The 20,970-nt window shown below is 40.5% G+C and overlaps 1 protein-coding gene and 1 long non-coding RNA gene across 2 annotated transcripts in view; one reads left to right on the top strand and one right to left on the bottom strand.

Annotated features, from left to right (window-relative positions):
* The window catches only part of LOC124862877 (potassium channel subfamily T member 2), a 98,593-nt gene that overhangs the window by 40,937 nt on the left and 36,686 nt on the right, over window positions 1–20,970 (top strand). Inside the window, exons 15-21 of the mRNA XM_047357063.1 lie at window positions 3,960–4,068; window positions 4,164–4,220; window positions 6,018–6,170; window positions 6,245–6,498; window positions 8,000–8,324; window positions 8,394–8,499; window positions 8,576–8,748. Coding sequence (XP_047213019.1) covers window positions 3,960–4,068; window positions 4,164–4,220; window positions 6,018–6,170; window positions 6,245–6,498; window positions 8,000–8,324; window positions 8,394–8,499; window positions 8,576–8,748 — 1,177 coding nt within the window. The remainder of the gene's footprint in view (window positions 1–3,959; window positions 4,069–4,163; window positions 4,221–6,017; window positions 6,171–6,244; window positions 6,499–7,999; window positions 8,325–8,393; window positions 8,500–8,575; window positions 8,749–20,970) is intronic.
* On the bottom strand, window positions 20,067–20,866 carry LOC124862917. The gene is made up of 2 exons (XR_007037024.1): window positions 20,578–20,866; window positions 20,067–20,481 (listed from the first exon to the last, which is right to left on the bottom strand). It is a non-coding gene; the product is annotated as an uncharacterized LOC124862917 (long non-coding RNA).

Genomic DNA, 20,970 nt, shown 5'->3' with positions numbered 1-20,970 from the left:
CGTTCTTGAGACAGGGGTTAGGTTTAGGACTAGGGTATGAATTGAGTTATTGTTAGGGTTAGGTATTAACTGGTTAGGGTTAGTGTTAGGGTCAGGGTTAGGCACTAAAAATCAAGGAAAATGAATGGAAGTCAATGGAAGTAACCGAAAAATCCTCCTAAAGATAGTAAAACACGGATGTGTGTGTGTGTGTGTGTGTGTGTGTGTTCCTGTCTTGGCATCACAGTGAGAACCATTTTCCCGATTTCACCATCAAATTGAGGACCGTTTGTACCAAAGTGAGGACATTTTGCTGGTCCTCACGACCTATTTTGCTAATGGTTAGGTTTAGGACTAAGGTGTGAATTGACTTTAGGTTAAGGTGAGGGTTAGGTAAGCACTGGTAATAGTTAGGTTTAGGGTTATTGTCAGGGTTAGGGCATAGAAAGGGTTGAAAATGACTGAAAATCAATGGAAGTCAATGGGAGTCAACACATGGTCCTCACTACATATAGCAAAACAAGAGTGTGTGTGTGTGTGTGTGTGTGGTGTGTGTGTGTGTGTGTGTGTGTGTTAACCTCTCTGCTGATCTTATTTCAGGAATCTGAAGGATGGAAACCAGTCAGGGAAAGAGAAGAAACAGCATAATTGTAGAAAAAGGAGGAAGAAAAACATTGGATGAAGAATAAAGAGACAGTGGCTTCAGTGTCTGTTTTCCAGGAATTTGAAATTTTCATGTGCATAACTATAAAGACAAGGACTGCTCTATAGAAACTACTTCATTTGTTTATTTTTGTCTTGTCCTCTGCAGAAGCAGATGCCCATTGCTCTACATAGGCATTAACTCTAAAATTAACTGACAGGCTGAATAGTGAGAGACTACAGTGCATCTTTTCTGTGAGCTGCATTATGATGTGTTGATCTGATCCAAATGAACTTCGCTACTTATTCAAAAGAATCACAATCCCTCGTTTTTTTAATTGACATGTTTATCACCTTCCCACCTTAAGCAAGACACACGTCTCATTATTTTTAATACAAGCTGCATTTTTATCTTGAACGACCATCTTCTTCTTAAAGTAGCCGCTTGGTTAAGTGTGATTCTCCAATCTCAGCCTTTGATGCGTTGTCACCAATTACATCCTAATGCAGAGCACATACTCTGCTTTTACTGCCCAGATCAACTGTGTTGCTTAACAGGCAGCCTGATACGCCTGTGCACTGAATTGAAGATAATTGAAAATAAAACATAGAACAGGAAATTGATTCTCTTTTGGCTCTTTTTTTCTGGTTGACTCTACAAACAATACCCAGTCGATCTGATTTTCCTTTGAAAAAGGAGACTTTGAGGCAACAGTTAAATGAGAGTGTGGTCTGTGTTTGCTCGGGTTGTTTGGTTGACCCACGGCCATGGCTCCATTAGGTGTTAGGTGATAAATGTGGCTGAATACTGTGACCTGTTGCTACAGCTTTCTATCTCTGTCCAAACTTAAACAGTTACTTGAGGTTCCTCCTCTCAGTCGAACAAGCTGTGAGCAGATTTATGACAGAGCTGTGAGTTTGATGTGCTTGATTTTACCTCAGCTATCATGCTTTGTAAATGCAAACAGCAGATCAGTGACAAGTGCACACGCATTGACAGCTGTCACTGAATTGATGCTCTGTAGAAGATGTATACATGTGTTTCATACATGGCAATAGCATGTTGTTGTCACAGCGCTTCGTTGAACCAGAAACTGAACCTGCCAGAAGCCTTTTCATGACAACAGAAGCTATGTACCTTGTAAGAAAAAAATACACTTGAATGAACCTGGAATATTTGGTGTTTTTTTCATAAAGGGACCATTAAACTTTTGCACAATTTGCTTTGTTAAAGACAAAAACCTACAAAAGATATGCATGTTTTTCAAAAGGTTCTAAAAGTACAATTCTGAAAAGTGTGATCTGCATTTTTTACATTCAGTCAATACACAAGGGGGTTGGAATAGTTTGTGTAATTACAGCTGCAGGTATTTGGGGATATGTCTCTGCCAGCTTTGCACCTCTAGAGACTGTCTTCTTAAGCCCAGTCAGACTGGTTTGAGAGAGTCTGCGAACATGGATTTTCAAATCACACATTTTTATTAGATTCAGCTCTAGACTTTGACTAGACTTTTAACACATTAATATGCTTTCTTTTAAATAATTATACATGTTTGGTTTGCTGTGTTCTCTCCAAGGCCTGTGGCAGTCAGGCAGCTTTTTCTGGCTACTTTTCCATACAGGTCAGATTGGTTGAATGTGAAACTTTTAGTTGTGCCATTGAGGGATTCTCTCTCCTGAGCTGTGGTCTCTGCAACTCCTCCAGAGTTGCTATATTCCTCCGCTGTTTCTCTGATGTTGTGACAGGAACCCTCAGAAATCTGACTCTTTTTTTTTTTTTACAAACATTCAGTATATGTTAAGACCACTGACCAAACATTTTGCAGAAGGCCTTCAATATGGCTCTATATTGATCTAAAATAATATTCTACTGATGATGTTTCTAAAATCTTCAAAATAGGAAATGTTCATGATCCTGAAGATCAAGAAACTGTGTGTTTAGATGCTTATGAATACAAATTAATTAATAAGTGTTTCTTAAAGTGAATGATCTTATTGTGCTAGGTTCAAACTCATTAATCTTTTGAAATTATCTTGAATGAATTCATGATTTCTTACAGACAGATTACCTTTACAAACAGCTTTATTGTGTTTTAAGCACTGAAATGCACATTTGTTTTGTTATTCCTTCCTATAATGCAGAATATGTGGTTTCCAGCTGGCTGGACACCTTAAATAGGAGGTGTCCAGCCAGCTGGAGATATTTAATTCTGATTGTTTTTGGGATTTCTCTCTCTCTGCAGAATGAACAACAGGTTTGATTAAGTGGTTTTATCTATTTTGGCCTCAAATTTGTAGCATTTCCTTTAGTGGGTCTATCAGGGTCTGATTACATAATTGTTCCACTGAGTGAATGTCAGCCTTTTTCTGGGAGAGAGGGTAATGGTCTGACGAGACAGGAGAAATACTCCATCAGAAAAGTTCTGATTCAGCCGAATTCTGTCTAGCTTTGATACGCCTCCAAATGCAATGCTTCTGTTCATAATACATTGTGCCATTTTCTTTTGATACACATTCAATTTATTTGTGAATTTTTAGCAGGTTTTGTTTTAGCTTCGCATGCACTTGCTATAGAGACAACGGCAGCTAGTTCAGGAACTTCTTGTTTCTCCTGTTAAAAAATCTGTTCCAGGAATCAGAGTAGTTTTTCGGGGCTGTTTTAGTTGTATTTACCAGGGTACAAAGACATTACTAGAAATGTACTCCATGAAAGGGTCTTGGTATAGAAGGTATTATTTTTTCATTTAAACTATTTTAGGAATCTGGATTTGTAGTGGGAGAGGGCTAAGCATTTTGAATCGGTTGAATGTTTTAATCATAATTCAGTGAAATTGGTTTAAAATTGTTTGTTTCTGTTAATTTAAACATATTTTAAATCAACATTCATTAAAAGTCATTTGTTGTAAAAGAGAAAGTAAATGCTGAAATCAGTGTAATAACCTATTACTTGGTATTAATATTTTGTGACTTCTGAAGGCAGATTGATGTGTTGGATTGTCTGGCATGTTGCTAAACTGGTTCAGATGTTATGTGGGGTTCCCCAAGGCTCCATTAACGGCCCATTTTTATTCAATATCGACATGATTCCCCAGAGCTCAGATTATGTAATAATAAAATTCCTCCTAAAATATCTATACAGGATGGGCCCCAGATTTCTATTGTTAATAGGAGTACCATTTAAAAAAAAATCTATTTATCTGTATTTATTTAGTTTGGCCTGGCCCAACTGATAACACATGGAGTCTTAATTTGGTACTCATGAAGACCATTGGTTCTCCTTTGCTGAAGCCTACAAAAGCCTTAACTGATGTGTCCTTAATGTATTTTTCTGTCTGCAGATCATGTGGTGTGCGAAGAAGAATTTAAGTACGCCATGCTGGCTTTAAACTGTGTGTGCCCTGGCACCTCAACTCTTATTACTCTATTGATTCACTCCTCCAGAGGACAGTGAGTTTTCTCCATTACATTCATTTCAGTGAGATTAAGCAGCAAAACAAGGCTGTTTCTGTCTTTACATTCTTTCTCCTTTTCCCATTTCTTAGAACGACACCCCAAGAGGCCTTCAAGCAACGTGCAGGAGCATTTCAAGCCCTTAACAGGTAGAATACCTTAAAAGAACCTAGGTATATTCATCCTGAGACCAATGTATGTTTACTGTTAATCCAAAGGATTTTCTACCATGTAGCACAGAAAAATGTAAATTAGTTACACTGATAATTGGAGCTTACCTTAATTATCGGGAGGGTAAAAATAACAGAAATGTGAAATTATTATGTTTTAAAAGCTTTTTATATAGGTAAAACATGAAAATGTGAGTATCATTGTTTGCTAAGCAGCTCATTTGCATGTTTTCTTTACTGCTCTCAGGACCCTGTGCTTCGCTTAGTCGAAAATACTGCATTCAGAACCTTACCAGAACTGCAGACAGTTGTTCTGTGGAGTATTTATCAGCAATCAGTAACTTACCTGTAACAAACAGCAATAAGAGCTGTCTCAGGAGAAACTGAAAGACCAGAGATTGTAGCTGATGGATCATCAGAAAGCAGTCTGTTCAAATCATATTCAACCTAGAACAATTTTATTTATAGGTGTCATAACTACTAATTTAAGTATTATTTTAAAAAACATTTACATTGTCATCTTTTTAAATAAAAGTCTGTTATGTGGACTAAAAACACATTGTTAAAAACAAAATGTGTTCATCAAATCTGGCAAATTTGGTGTCTGAAACAAAATATAAGGTTTTAGACAATTTCTAGCAATTTGACCAATCACTGTTGGGTTGCCTTTTACACTAAATCGCTTTCCTTTAAAGATTCTTTCTGCCAGTTATATTTATCATGCTCCATTTGTCATTAAAGAATTCCCCACTGATTAAAAAACATCTGAAAGTTACCATAGCTCTTTAAATGCTGCCATAGAGCTGTTTTCACCTGTTAAGTTGTTCTGATAAAAGTCTTTGGTCAGCCCCAAAACATCATATGTCACCAAAAGATCAATGTTAGTTTGTGTGCACATGAAACTGTTCAGTGTTTTGGAGGTCATGTTCCACTCAGACAAGAGAACTGCCAACTCATATAGAAGCAGGCTACCTTGTTGAGTTTTTGCACTTCTGAATTTTTATTTTTTTTATTTTAGTTGTTTTTATAAAACCAGAAATCTTCTGTGGAAGCAGCCTGACTCTGACTAGCAGTTAGCTCGACTTTCCTGTGGGAACCTATCTAATTCTGAAAACTGGGATTGTTCTGACTGCTGTGTTCTGTCAATATGACACTGATTGCTAATAGCAACTCTTGTGAACCCTTAAAACATAAGCTACATAAAAACTTTAACCAGAACTGAAATTTTACTCTGGCTAAATGTACATTTGTTAGCTTATAAGTATACCGATATACATATCGACTGTAAAAATGTTTTATATAAGTAATATTATGCAATCAGGCAATAAATATTATATCTATACCTGGACTTGAAGCCATCTGGGTTTTTGGCTTTGATGATGATTAGAACTTGCCATCCTTCTTTCCTGCCCCACAGTCCATTCCCAGAAGTCGAACATTTCTACTTTATTTAAATAGTGCTTTTTCTTGTGCAGGCAATCCACAGTCACGCTACCTGCACACTGTTAGTTCGTGTTGTCACCTCTTTAGCCCCCACGTGTAAAGCTGTATTCCCCCCTGAGAAAGCTATTGTGCTCTTAACATTGTGAATGACTAAGCCTGAGCTGGGAGTCCTCGTCTCCCTCCATGCACTGATTGTAGTATTGATTAGAAGCTTAGATAGAGATGTAAGACGTCGCACTATAACCGGGGGGGTTATAGGACCCTGGGTGCTTCAAATCACATGTTTTAAAGGTCACTCCTCAACAGTCTCCATGTGTCTTTTTGCTCTCTCAGGGATGGTGGCGCAGGTTCATCAGACCAGTGGCACCGAACATACAGGCGCTGCTCAGCCAATGAGGTGCATCACATTCGCCTGGAAGAAAGTAAATTCTTTGGAGAATACCAAGGAAAGAGTTTCACTTTTGCCTCCTTTCATGCACACAAAAAGTAAGTAAAAAAATCATTATAAGCGACACATTGAACTGTATCGCTCAGAACTGATCCTGCCCGTGTGGTTGCAGGTTTGGGGTCTGTTTGATCGGAGTACGCAGACTGGACACCACAAACATCCTATTAAACCCCGGGCCCTGCCACATCATGGGGGCTTCTGACACATGTTTTTACATCAACATCTCTAAAGAGGAGAATTCAGCATTTGTCAGAGGTCAGAGGGAACCGTCCTGGGGAGGCACAGGTGGAAATTCAAGAGGAGTCCACCAAAGTATCTACCATGGACTCACCCGCCTGCCTGTGCACAGTATCATTGCCAGCATGGGTCAGTAAGACAGGCTAAACACAAACACTGTGAAATGCATGCAAACTATCTAATTGTTTTCATCTATCAGAGCTTTACATCTGAAAATGTTGCAAGGTAGAAAAATAAAGAAAAAATAAATAAATAAAATAAGAAAATGTTGCAAGGTGCAAAACTATATAGCATTTGGAGATGGATTTCCTGTCCTGTTGCAAAACATAATCAGCGTGTCCATTAAGCTTGTTTACAGAGAGAGCTTTGACTCCAGCATCTTCCACATCTAGAAAATCTCCCTGAACTCTTGAATCAGTCAGTCAGTCAGTCAGCCAGTCAGTCATTTTCTACCACTTATTCCATAGTGGGTTGCGGGGAAGCTGGTGCCTATCTCCAGCAGTCTACTGGAGAGGCAGGGTACACCCTGGAAAGGTTGCCAGTCCATCACAGGGCAACACACAAACAACCATGCACACACTCATTCATACACCTAAGGGCAATTTAGAGAGACCAATTAACCTAACAGGCATGTCTTTGGACTGTGGGAGGAAGCCGGAAGCTCTTGAATCAGTTTTGCTTCACAATTCTATAAAGGCTGTGGCTCTCCCTTTTTCTGCAATATTTTTCCTTCCACCCTACTTTAAATTAATATGCTTGAATTCAGCAATGTGTGAACAGACACCTCCTTTAGTAACAGCATTTTTTGGTGTGCCTTCCTCATGGAGGGTCTCAGTGACAGCCAAGTGATTGTGAAGGCTGCAATATGGTTGTGACATAACGTTTAAGTTAGAAATCCTTTTCTTTCTTATGTGTTATTCTGCTTAAGTGATAAACTGAATGTTTGGTTTTATTTAGTTATACATCCTAATCATCACAATTAACAGAAATACATGCCATACAGGGCTGCACGGTGGCGCAGTTGGTTGCACTGTTGCCTTGCAGGAAGAAGGTCCTGGGTTTGATTCCCGGTCGGGGGTCTTTCTGCATGGAGTTTGCATGTTCTCCCTGTGCATGTGTGGGTTCTCACCAGGTACCCTGGCTTCCTCCCACAGTCCAAAGACATGCCTGTTAGGTTAATTGGTCTCTCTAAATTGCCCATAGGTGTATGAACAAGTGTGTGTGTGGTTGTTTGTGTGTTGCCCTGCGATGGACTGGCGACCTGTCCAGGGTGTACCCTGCCTCTAGCCCATAGACTGCTGGAGATAGGCACCAGCTCCCCCGTGACCCACTATGGAAGCGGTAGAAAATGACTGACATGCCATACATATATCACTCTGTGCCATGAACCTATATATCACTTTTCTAATTGGATTAATGAAACTAATCTACTTTTTAATTTTGTTCCTATTTATTGAGATGCACCTCCATCTGATTAGAATGGATACGGCCTGTAGTCAGATTCTGTTACACAAACATGCCACCAAGTGGACAAAAATAAAACTGTCTTAATCACTTTTTCACTACCCCCACTGCTGAAAGGTTTTATACATTTTAATGTTTTTCTATTTATCTTTGGGTATGTTTTCAGGCACAGTGGCCATTGACCTGCAGGACTCCAGCGACAGCAGCCCCGAGGGCCAGGATCCAGGCAGCACAGGCATCGGCAGTGGGAGAGGGAGCAGAAGTAGCTCCAGGGCAGAGATGGGTGCTGCAAACACCTTGGCTCTGCCTGCCATGGGAGATTCAGCGGATGAAAGACGACACAGCATCGCACCGGTCCTCGAGCTAGTGGACGGAGTCAACAACCCAACCTTTGACCTGCTGGGGGAGCAGTCTGAGGACGAAGGAGGAGAGGAAGGCAAGGATGACGGTGACAAAGATGAAAGCGGAAACTGGTGGGGTCGACACTGCGAGTGAGTACAGTAAATGGTATAGGAGATTATTTTAATAAATTCAGAGATAAATGTGAGTTTGTGCTGCAGGTGGGTGAAGGGATACCCGCTGAACTCTCCATATATTGGCAGCTCACCTGCACTATGCCATCTTCTTCAAGAAAAGATGCCTTTCTGCTGCCTGCGCATGGACAAGGTATGCAACTTAACTAGTTTCTTCATCATTATTGTACAAAAACACAGCCCAATAATCTCTCATACTTCTCCCTTAGCCTTGTCCCCACATCCCTTTTGAAGATGCGCGCTCCTATGGCTTCAAAAACAAATTAATCATTGTGTCTGCGGAGAGCGCAGGAAATGGTCTGTACAACTTCATTGTGCCTCTACGGGCTTACTACCGAACAAGGAAGGAGCTCAAACCCATCGTGCTGCTGCTGGAGAGCATGTAAGGACATTCTCCTGTCATCCTTAGACCCTTAGATCACACTCTGGTGCTGTTCATAGTTGTGGCTATTAAAATGAGAGTAGGCCTCAAAATCTAGGCTGCACAGAATGGCATAATTGGGGCCTGTCATAGCAATGCATAGGAGAGCATTGTGGTTTTTCGTTAATTACGTCGCCATGGTAACTCGAAACGCCAATAAAAGTAATAGCACACCTCACGGGACCGAGCCGGTCGTTTTGATGTATATATTGTGGGGGTGCACGCAGCGGTTCGGGCCGCATTAATTTTGACGGAAGAAAAATAAATAAATAAACTAGAAAATTTCGGAAGAAATTTAGACGGGGCCTGCCTCTTGGTGCGTTTTGCTCCGACCAAAGCTTGCTATTTTTTTTTTATTTCATTGTCTATGCTATATTCTATGCTATTATCATCTTAAAATATTACTAGTAACTCTGGAGGACTCAGGCTTTTATTTTGAAATTTTCAATAAGCCTTATTTTAAATGGGCAACAATAGGTGACCTCCAACATTAGTGTGAAGCCCAGTCCTGAAATGATCTATTGTTTAAAATGCAAAGGCTTTTATTTTGTAGAGCATGTTTTGTGTTATTTTGAAAGTCCAGCATGGCTGTACTTTCAGGTCTGGGTTAGTTGCATTGGTTAAATAGAACCCGCTTGCTATTTAAAAATCATTTTCTATGCTCTTGTGAGCTCACAAAATCCATAGTAACTATGGGGGGTTGAGGCTTTTATTTTGAAAGTTTCAGTAACCCATATTTCAAGCATAGTCCCATTTCCAACACTGGGTGAACTCCAACAGTAGTGTAATGCCCAGTTCTGCAATGATCTATTGTTTAAAGTGTAAAGGCTTTTATTTTGTAGAGCATGTTTTGTCTTATTGTGAAAACCTAGTATGGGTGTCCTTTCAGGTCTGGTTCACTTCCATTAGTTACATAGAACCTGCTTGCTCTTCTAAAACCATTGTGTATGCCATTATCAGCTTTCAAAAATCATTAGTAAGTATGGAAGGTGTGTGCTTTTATTTTGAAAGTTTCAGTAGCCTTATTTCAAAGGCCCAGCATAGGTCCCATTCCCTCACTGGGGAGCTCCAACAGTAGTGTAAGCCACTCCTGCAATCATCTATTGTTTAAAGCTTTTATTTGATTAGAGCAGGTTTTGTCTTATTTTGAAAATCAAGCATGGTTGTCCTTTCAGGTCTGGGTTATTTCTATTAGTTATATAGAACATGCTTGCTATTGTAAAACCATTGTGTATGTTATTAAGCTTTAAATAATCATTAGTAAGCATGGAGGGTGTAGAAAGAAATTGACCTTTAGGTCAATCACTGTTGTGCTGGTGTTGGAACAGCAGTACATGCTGTTTAAGTTCCCCACACAACATGGCCGCCATGTAGTTGCCCCCTATGAAGCTGGTCAAAGGGTTAGGTGTCAGGTCAGGTTTAAGCCATAGAAATGAATGAATATCAATGAAAGTCAATGCAAAGTCCTCAGAAAGATAGTAATCCATGCATGTGTGTGTGGGTGTGTGTCTGTGTGTGGGTGTGTGTGTGTGGGTGTGTGTGTGGGTGTGTGTCTGTGAGTGTGCTTGTCTGCGTGTGTGTGTGTGGGTGGGTGTTTGTGTGTGTCCCGCTGGGAAAGAGTTAGTGGTAGTGTCATGTTTAAGCCATAGAAATGAAGACAATAAAGGGAATTCCTCACAAAGATAGTAATCCATGTATGTGTATGTGTCTGTGTGTGTGTGGGTGTGTGTCTGTGTGTGTGTGTGTGGGTGTGTGTCTGAGTGTGTGTGTGTGTGGGTGGGTGTGTGTGGGTGTGTGTCCCAGTGTGAGACACAGAGAGGCAGAAAGAAAGACAGAATCCCATCCAGACATATACAGTAGGAGATACACAGAGCTATAAATAGAACAGTGAGGAATGAATCAGCCAATCAGCAAAGAGCGTCAGTGTAACTTGACCCTGCTGTTTCTCACTCACGCAGCACCTCTCTCTCTGTCTCCCCTGGTCTAGGCTTTATAACATGGAGGCGCATGCTCCCGAACAACTGGCCATAACTCTGAAACCGTAGGGGCGATCGATGTCATTCTTGGACCGTTTTTATCAGAACGGACAGGGGAACATAATATTCATCCTTATTAGTGAAAATATAATAATAAAGACACAACACTGGGTGAAAGTAAGGGAAAATGGAGAAAAAGGCAAAAATGCCTGAACATGCTCCCGAACAAAGTCTAATATCTGGGAATCCGTACATGGTATTTGAAAATTTTTTAAACTGTGGGCGACAGCTGTCCCTCGTCCCCAATCATGGATATTTTCATAGCTCTATGTCATTCACAGTATAAAATATGATTTTTGAAAGAAATGGTGTCACTCATGGATTACAGGTGAAGCTCTCATTGAAAATACATGGGAGAAGGCCTACAGAAATGTACTGACTCTTGGCGATCGAGGGGTGTTTGACAGAAATCTATGAGACTTAGAACAATTTTGAAATTATTGTGTGAAAGCAGAGGCCCGGCCCTACAATCTGACCGAAATTGTGGCTGTAGAGCGAAATTGTGGCCGTGAGGGCCAGTTGAAACTCATTTTTCCTGAAAAAATCCCCTCTTTTTACACTCTAGTAACTGCCATCTCCACTGTTAAGAGTGTGATTTTCTCTGCAAACTTTGTGTCGCTTGGAGTCTAATTTTAGAGAACCGTAGCAGTTATCAACAAACCGTTTCACTTCTGAAGAGCCGGCGGATTTCCTACAAACTGAAAGTCAAACTGTGTTTCTAGGTGAAAGTATGGCGATACAGCAGAGCCTCAAAAACAGTGAATTTTGAGGATTTCTTCGCCCCTGACTCCATTCATTCCTATGGGGATTTTGGGCTCGGTTTTTCGTTAATTACGTCGCCATAGTAACTCGAAACGCCAATAAAAGTAATAGCACACCTCACGGACCGAGCCGGTCGTTTGATGTATATTGTGGGGGTGCACGCAGCGGTTCGGGCCGCATTAACGGAGACGGAAGAAAAATAAATAACTAGAAAATTTCGGAAGAAATTTAGACGGGGCCTGCCTCTTGGTGCGTTTTGCTCCGACCAGAGCTTGCTATTTTTTTTTTTGGTCAATGCTATTGTCTCTGCTATTATCAGCTTAAATTATGACTAGTAACTCTGGAAGACTGAGGCTTTTATTTTGAAATTTTCAGTAAGCCTTATTTTAAATGGGCTCCAACATTAGTGTGAAGCTCAGTCCTGAAAGATCTATTGTTTAAAATGCAAAGGCTTTTATTTTGTAGAGCATGTTTTTGTCTTATTTTGAAAGTCCAGCATGGTTGTCCCTTCAGGGCTGGGGTTAGTTCCACTAGTTATACAGAACCCGATTGCTATTTAAAAATCATTTTCTATGCTCTTGTGAGCTCACAAAATCCATAGTAACTATGGGGGGTTGAGGCTTTTATTTTGAAAGTTTCAGTAACCCATATTTCAAAGGCGCAGCATAGTCCCATTTCCAACACCGGGTGAACTCCAACAGTAGTGTAATGCCCAGTTCTGCAATGATCTATTGTTTAAAGTGTAAAGGCTTTTATTTGTAGAGCATGTTTTGTCTTATTCTGAAAACCTAGTATGGGTGTCCCTTTCAGGTCTGGGTTAGTTGCATTGGTTAAATAGAACCCGCTGCTATTTCAAAATCCTTTTCTATGCTCTTGTGAGCTCACAAAATCCATAGTAACTATGGGGGGTTGAGGCTTTTATTTTGAAAGTTTCAGTAGGCTTTATTTTAAAAGGCCAACATGGTCCTATTCCAATACTGGGGGAGCTCCAACAGTAGTGTGAAGCCCACTCCTGCAATCTCTATTGTTTAAAGGGTTTTATTTTATAGAGCAGATTTTGTCTTATTTTGAAAATCAAGCATGGTTGTCCTTTCAGGTCTGGGTTATTTCTCTTAGTTATATAGAACATGCTTGCTATTCTAAAACCATTGTGTATGTTATTATAAGCTTTAATAATCATTAGTAAGCATGGAGGGTTGTATGAAAGAAATTGACCTTTAGGGTCAATCACTGTTGTCTGGGTGTGGAACAGCAGTACATGCTGTTTAAGTTCCCCACACAACATGGCCGCCATGTAGTTGCCCCCCTATGAAGCTGGTCAAGGGTTAGGTGTCAGGTCAGGTTTAAGCCATAGAAATGAATGAATATCAATGAAAGCAATGCAAAGTCCTCAGAAAGATAGTAATCCATGCATGTGTGTGTGGTGTGGGTCTGTCTGTGTGTTGTGTGGTGTGGTGGGTGTGTGTTGTGTGTGTGTGTGTGTGGGTGTGTGTCCCAGTGTGAGACACAGAGAGGCAGAAAGAAAGACAGAATCCCATCCAGACATATACAGTAGGAGATACACAGAGCTATAAATAGAACAGTGAGGAATGAATCAGCCAATCAGCAAAGAGCGTCAGTGTAACTTGACACCTGCTGTTTCTCACTCACGCAGCACCTCTCTCTCTGTCTCCCCTGGTCTAGGCTTTATAACATGGAGGCGCATGCTCCCGAACAACTGGCCATAACTCTGAAACCGTAGGGGCGATCGATGTCATTCTTGGACCGTTTTTATCAGAACGGACAGGGGATCGAGAATATTAACACATTTTTGTTGAAAATATAATAATAAAGGCACAACACTGGGTGAAAAGAGAGGGAAAATGGAGAAAAAGGCAAAAATGCCTGAACATGCTCCCGAACAAAGTCTAATATCTCGGAATCCGTACATGGTATTTGAAAATTTTTTAAACTGTGGGCGACAGCTGTCCCTCGTCCCCAATCATGGATATTTTCATAGCTCTATGTCATTCACAGTATAAAATATGATTTTTGAAAGAAATGGTGTCACTCATGGATTACAGGTCAAGCTCTCATTGAAATACATGGGAGAAGGCCTACAGAAATCTACTGACTCTTGGCGATCGAGGGGTGTTTGACAGAAATCTATGAGACTTAGAACAATTTTGAAATTATTGTGTGAAAGCAGAGGCCCGGCCCTACAATCTGACCGAAATTGTGGCTGTAGAGCGAAATTTGTGGCCGTGAGGGCCAGTTGAAACTCATTTTTCCTGAAAAAAATCCCCTCTTTTCTACACTCTAGTAACTGCCATCTCCACTGTTAAGAGTGTGATTTTCTCGCAAACTTTGTGTCGCTTGGAGTCTAATTTTAGAGAAACCGTAGCAGTTATCAACAAACCGTTTTCACTTCTGAAGAGCCGGCGGATTTTCCTACAAACTGAAAGTCAAACTGTGTTTCTAGGTGAAAGTATGGCGATACAGCAGAGCCTCAAAAAACAGTGAATTTTGAGGATTTCTTCGCCCCTGACTCCATTCATTCCTATGGGGATTTTGGGCTCGGTTTTTCGTTAATTACGTCGCCATAGTAACTCGAAACGCCAATAAAAGTAATAGCACACCTCACGGGACCGAGCCGGTCGTTTTGATGTATATATTGTGGGGGTGCACGCAGCGGTTCGGGCCGCATTAACGGAGACGGAAGAAAAATAAAGAATAAATAAAGAGACCAGTTTAGAGGTGAATAGTAATAGGTGCCTGCCATGCATTGCATGGGAGGCAGTGCATTGCTTCGCAATGCACTGCTCTCCTATGCAATGCTATGGCAGGCCCCAACTAGAAAATTTCGGAAGAAATTTAGACGGGGCCTGCCTCTTGGTGCGTTTTGCTCCGACCAGAGCTTGCTATTTTTTTATTCATTGTCTATGCTATTATCAGCTTAAATATGACTAGTAACTCTGGAAGACTGAGGCTTTTATTTTGAAATTTTCAGTAAGCCTTATTTTAAAAGGCCAACACTGGGTGAGCTCCAACATAGTGTGAAGCCCAGTCCTGAAAAGATCTATTGTTTAAAATGCAAGGCTTTTATTTTGTAGAGCATGTTTGTCTTATTTTGAAAGTCCAGCATGGTTGTCCCTTCAGGTCTGGGTTAGTTCCATTAGTTATACAGAACCTGTTGCTATTTCAAAATCATTTTCTATGCTCTTGTGCAGCTCTCAAAATCCATAGTACTATGGGGGGTTGAGGCTTTTATTTTGAAAGTTTCAGTAACCATATTTATACAGCATAGTCCCATTTCCAACACGGGTGAACTCCAACAGTAGTGTAATGCCCAGTTCTGCAATGATCTATTGTTTAAAGTGTTAAAGGCTTTTATTTTGTAGAGCATGTTTTGTCTTATTCGTGAAAACCTAGTATGGGTGTCCTTTCAGGTCTGGGTTAGTTGCATTTGGTTAAATAGAACCCGCTTGCTATTTAAAATCCTTTTCTATGCTCTTGTGAGCTCACAAAATCCATAGTAAGTATGGGGGTTAGGCTTTTATTTTGAAAGTTTCAGTAGCTTTATTTCAAAGGACCAGCATAGTCCCATTCCCATCACTGGGGGAGCTCCAACAGTAGTGTGAAGCCCACTCCTGCAATCATCTATTGTTTAAAGGCTTTTATTTTGTAGAGCATGTTTTGTCTTATTCTGAAAACCTAGTATGGGTGTCCTTTCAGGTCTGGGTTACTTCCATTAGTTATATAGAACATGCTTGCTATTGCTAAAACCATTGTGTATGTTATTATAAGCTTTAAATAATCATTAGTAAGCATGGAGGGTTGATGAAAGAAATTGACCTTTAGGGTCAATCACTGTTGTCTGGGTGTTGGAACAGCAGTACATGCTGTTTAAGTTCCCCACACAACATGGCCGCCATGTAGTTGCCTCCTATGAAGCTGGTCAAAGGGTTAGGTGTCAGGTCAGGTTTAAGCCATAGAAATGAATGAATATCAATGAAAGTCAATGCAAAGTCCTCAGAAAGATAGTAATCCATGCATGTGTGTGTGGGTGTGTCTGTGTGTGGGTGTGTGTGTGTGTGGGTGTGTGTGTGTGTGGGTGTGTGTCCAGTGTGAGACACAGAGAGGCAGAAAGAAAGACAGAATCACATCCAGACATATACAGTAGGAGATACACAGAGCTATAAATAGAACAGTGAGGAATGAATCAGCCAATCAGCAAAGAGCGTCAGTGTAACTTGACACCTGCTGTTTCTCACTCACGCAGCACCTCTCTCTCTGTCTCCCCTGGTCTAGGCTTATAACATGGAGGCGCATGCTCCCGAACAACTGGCCATAACTCTGAAACCGTAGGGGCGATCGATGTCATTCTTGGACCGTTTTTATCAGAACGGACAGGGGAACATTAATATTCATCCTTTATTAGTGAAAATATAATAATAAAGACACAACACTGGGTGAAAAGTAAGGGAAAATGGAGAAAAAGGCAAAAATGCCTGAACATGCTCCCGAACAAAGTCTAATATCTCGGAATCCGTACATGGTATTTGAAAATTTTTTAAACTGTGGGCGACAGCTATCCCTCGTCCCCAATCATGGATATTTTCATAGCTCTATGTCATTCACAGTATAAAATATGATTATGGAAAGAAATGGTGTCACTCATGGATTACAGGTCAAGCTCTCATTGAAAATACATGGGAGAAGGCCTACAGAAATCTACTGACTCTTGGCGATCGAGGGGTGTTTGACAGAAATCTATGAGACTTAGAACAATTTTGAAATTATTGTGTGAAAGCAGAGGCCCGGCCCTACAATCTGACCGAAAATTGTGGCTGTAGAGCGAAATTTGTGGCCGTGAGTGCCAGTTGAAACTCATTTTTCCTGAAAAAAATCCCCTCTTTCTACACTCTAGTAACTGCCATCTCCACTGTTAAGAGTGTGATTTTCTCTCAAACTTTGTGTCGCTTGGAGTCTAATTTTAGAGAAACCGTAGCAGTTATCAACAAACCGTTTTCACTTCTGAAGAGCCGGCGGATTTTCCTACAAACTGAAAGTCAAACTGTGTTTCTAGGTGAAAGTATGGCGATACAGCAGAGCCTCAAAACAGTGAATTTTGAGGATTTCTTCCGCCCCTGACTCCATTCATTCCTATGGGATTTTGGGCTCGGTTTTTCGTTAATTACGTCGCCATAGTAACTCGAAACGCCAATAAAAGTAATAGCACACCTCACGGGACCGAGCCGGTCGTTTTGATGTATATATTGTGGGGGTGCACGCAGCGGTTCGGGCCGCATTAATTTTGACGGAAGAAAAATAAATAAATAAATAAAGAGACCAGTTTAGAGGTGCATAGTAATAGGTGCCTGCCATGCATTGCATGGGAGGCAGTGCATTGCTTCGCAATGCACTGCTCTCCTATGCAATGCTTGGGCAGGCCCCAACTAGAAAATTTCGGAAGAAATTTAGACGGGGCCTGCCTCTTGGTGCGTTTTGCTCCGACCAGAGCTTGCTATTTTTTATTAAACATCATTGTCTATGCTATTAATCAGCTTCAAAATATACTAGTAACTCTGGAAGACTGAGGCTTTTATTTTGAAATTTTCAGTAAGCCTTATTTTAAAGGCCAACACTGGGAGCTCCAACATTAGTGTGAAGCCCAGTCCTGAAAGATCTATTGTTTAAAATGCAAAGGCTTTTATTTTGTAGAGCATGTTTTGTCTTATTTTGAAAGTCCAGCATGGTTGTCCCTTCAGGTCTGGGTTAGTTCGCATTGTTATACAGAACCTGTTTGCTATTTCAAAATCATTTTCTATGCTCTTTTCAGCTCTCAAAATCCATAGTAACTATGGGGGTTGAGGCTTTTATATTGAAAGTTTCAGTAACCCATATTTCAAAGGAGCAGCATAGTCCCATTTCCAACACTGGGTGAACTCCAACAGTAGTGTAATGGCCAGTTCTGCAATGATCTATTGTTTAAAGTGTAAAGGCTTTTATTTTGTAGAGCATGTTTTGTCTTATTCTGAAAACCTAGTATGGGTGTCCTTTCAGGTCTGGGTTAGTTGCATTGGTTAAATAGAACCCGCTTGCTATTTAAAAATCCTTTTCTATGCTCTTGTGAGCTCACAAAATCCATAGTAACTATGGGGGGTTGAGGCTTTTATTTTGAAAGTTTCAGTAGGCTTTATTTTAAAAGGCCAACATGGTCCTATTTCCAATACTGGGGGAGCTCCAACAGTAGTGTGAAGCCCACTCCTGCAATCATCTATTGTTTAAAGGCTTTTATTTTATAGAGCAGATTTTGTCTTATTTTGAAAATCAAGCATGGTTGTCCTTTCAGGTCTGGGTTATTTCTATTAGTTATATAGAACATGCTTGCTATTGTAAAACCATTGTGTATGTTATTATAAGCTTTAAATAATCATTAGTAAGCATGGAGGGTTGATGAAAGAAATTGACCTTTAGGGTCAATCACTGTTGTCTGGGTGTTGGAACAGCAGTACATGCTGTTTAAGTTCCCCACACAACATGGCCGCCATGTAGTTGCCTCCTATGAAGCTGGTCAAAGGGTTAGGTGTCAGGTCAGGTTTAAGCCATAGAAATGAATGAATATCAATGAAAGTCAATGCAAAGTCCTCAGAAAGATAGTAATCCATGCATGTGTGTGTGGGTGTGTGTCTGTGTGTGTCTGTGTGTGTGTGGGTGTGGGTGTGTGTCCCAGTGTGAGACACAGAGAGGCAGAAAGAAAGACAGAATCCCATCCAGACATATACAGTAGGAGATACACAGAGCTATAAATAGAACAGTGAGGAATGAATCAGCCAATCAGCAAAGAGCGTCAGTGTAACTTGACACCTGCTGTTTCTCACTCACGCAGCACCTCTCTCTCTGTCTCCCCTGGTCTAGGCTTTATAACATGGAGGCGCATGCTCCCGAACAACTGGCCATAACTCTGAAACCGTAGGGGCGATCGATGTCATTCTTGGACCGTTTTTATCAGAACGGACAGGGGAACATTAATATTCATCCTTTATTTTTGAAAATATAATAATAAAGACACAACACTGGGTGAAAAGTAAGGGAAAATGGAGAAAAAGGCAAAAATGCCTGAACATGCTCCCGAACAAAGTCTAATATCTGGGAATCCGTACATGGTATTTGAAAATTTTTTAAACTGTGGGCGACAGCTGTCCCTCGTCCCCAATCATGGATATTTTCATAGCTCTATGTCATTCACAGTATAAAATATGATTATGGAAAGAAATGGTGTCACTCATGGATTACAGGTCAAGCTCTCATTGAAAATACATGGGAGAAGGCCTACAGAAATCTACTGACTCTTGGCGATCGAGGGGTGTTTGACAGAAATCTATGAGACTTAGAACAATTTTGAAATTATTGTGTGAAAGCAGAGGCCCGGCCCTACAATCTGACCGAAAATTGTGGCTGTAGAGCGAAATTTGTGGCCGTGAGGGCCAGTTGAAACTCATTTTTCCTGTAAAAAATCCCCTCTTTCTACACTCTAGTAACTGCCATCTCCACTGTAAAGAGTGTGATTTTCTCTCAAACTTTGTGTCGCTTGGAGTCTAATTTTAGAGAAACCGTAGCAGTTATCAACAAACCGTTTTCACTTCTGAAGAGCCGGCGGATTTTCCTACAAACTGAAAGTCAAACTGTGTTTCTAGGTGAAAGTATGGCGATACAGCAGAGCCTCAAAAACAGTGAATTTTGAGGATTTCTTCCGCCCCTGACTCCATTCATTCCTATGGGATTTTTCGGCTCGGTTTTTCGTTAATTACGTCGCCATAGTAACTCGAAACGCCAATAAAAGTAATAGCACACCTCACGGGACCGAGCCGGTCGTTTTGATGTATAAATTGTGGGGGTGCACGCAGCGGTTCGGGCCGCATTAATTTTGACGGAAGAAAAATAAAGATATAAATAAAGAGTCCAGTTTAGAGGTGCATAGTAATAGGTGCCTGCCATGCATTGCATGGGAGGCAGTGCATTGCTTCGCAATGCACTGCTCTCCTATGCAATGCTATGGCAGGCCCCAACTAGAAAATTTCGGAAGAAATTTAGACGGGGCCTGCCTCTTGGTGCGTGCTTCTGGGACCACAAAGTTTCTCTGGCCGTTAGGTTTAGCTCCCATCAGGTTTGAGGGCAGAACTATGAAGAGCTTAAAAGAACTGTAAATTTGTGTTAGTTCAATTAAAGTCACCAAAAACTGTTTTCCATTTACCTGAAACAGGATTCAGGTTTCATTACATGAGGTTAAAACATGGCTTCAGACTTGAACCTGTCATAATAATGCATTTCAAAAACAGCTGGGAACAATAGTTTAGCAGCAATATTAATGTTCAACCAAATTCAGCATTCTACATTTACATGACTAAATGTTTTTATTAAATATTGTAGTTAAATTTTATTCTGTAGCCAAGAGTATGATTCATGTTGATGAGGAAATAAAAACTTTCTGAATCAGGATGCGTTTGTACCATGAGTTTTAATGGTAATTTACACAAGTAAATCCACTTCTTGATACTTCAGATAATTCAATTCAATTCAGTTTTATTGATATAGCGCCAATTCACAACACATGTTGTCTCAAGGCACTTCACAACGGTCAGGTTCATACATTCCAATTAATCCTAACAATTGAAATGACTGAAGTCCTTAGCGATGACAAACATTACAATTAGTTTCCTTCAGAATGGATTTGAACAATAACATTTGGTCTGACAAAGCAATACATGTAATTAGTTCAGCTCAGTGATCTCCTGCTATAGTTTCTTTTGAAGCTCTTTGACTTGAGACACTTTAGTTTCCTGTTGGGATGTGATCTGCTGCTTCACATCAGAGCCTTCATGGTGAGAAGTGGAGGAAAGTTGAAAATAGCCACCTGTAAAATTCAATTGAAATAAATAAAACATTAATATACATGGTACATTTTTTGATTTATTTGATAATTAACAAATGCAGTGGAAATTAAGCTTACATAAGTCCAGAGGTTGCAGACTGTGTGCCGCAAATGCTTGATGTTTGCTCCCGCCTCGTTGACGCTCCAGCTGTTGGTCAAGTTGTTGATGGCGATGACCCGTCCCACGGCATGTTGAAAGAAACACAGACATCAAGATAAAACTTTCAAGCCTTAAGAAAAATCATCATCATTTAAAATCATGAACATGCAGATTTCTAACTACGTAGGTGACCCAGGAGGGGTCTATGTTGCAACTGCAGTAAGTTTTGAGAAAAATGTACAATCACAACTTCATTGTGTTGTTGCAAATTACCCTGAACATGTCGTGGACATACCTGGTCATGGGGCACGGAGTCCAGAAACCTTGACATAAAGAGACACAAATTACTTCAATGAGAAAAGCACAGAAAA

The sequence above is a fragment of the Girardinichthys multiradiatus genome, chromosome X (assembly GCF_021462225.1).
Source record: "Girardinichthys multiradiatus isolate DD_20200921_A chromosome X, DD_fGirMul_XY1, whole genome shotgun sequence".
In the NCBI taxonomy this organism is placed as follows: Eukaryota; Metazoa; Chordata; class Actinopteri; order Cyprinodontiformes; family Goodeidae; genus Girardinichthys; species Girardinichthys multiradiatus.
This window is presented reverse-complemented; position numbering and strand designations above follow the sequence as displayed.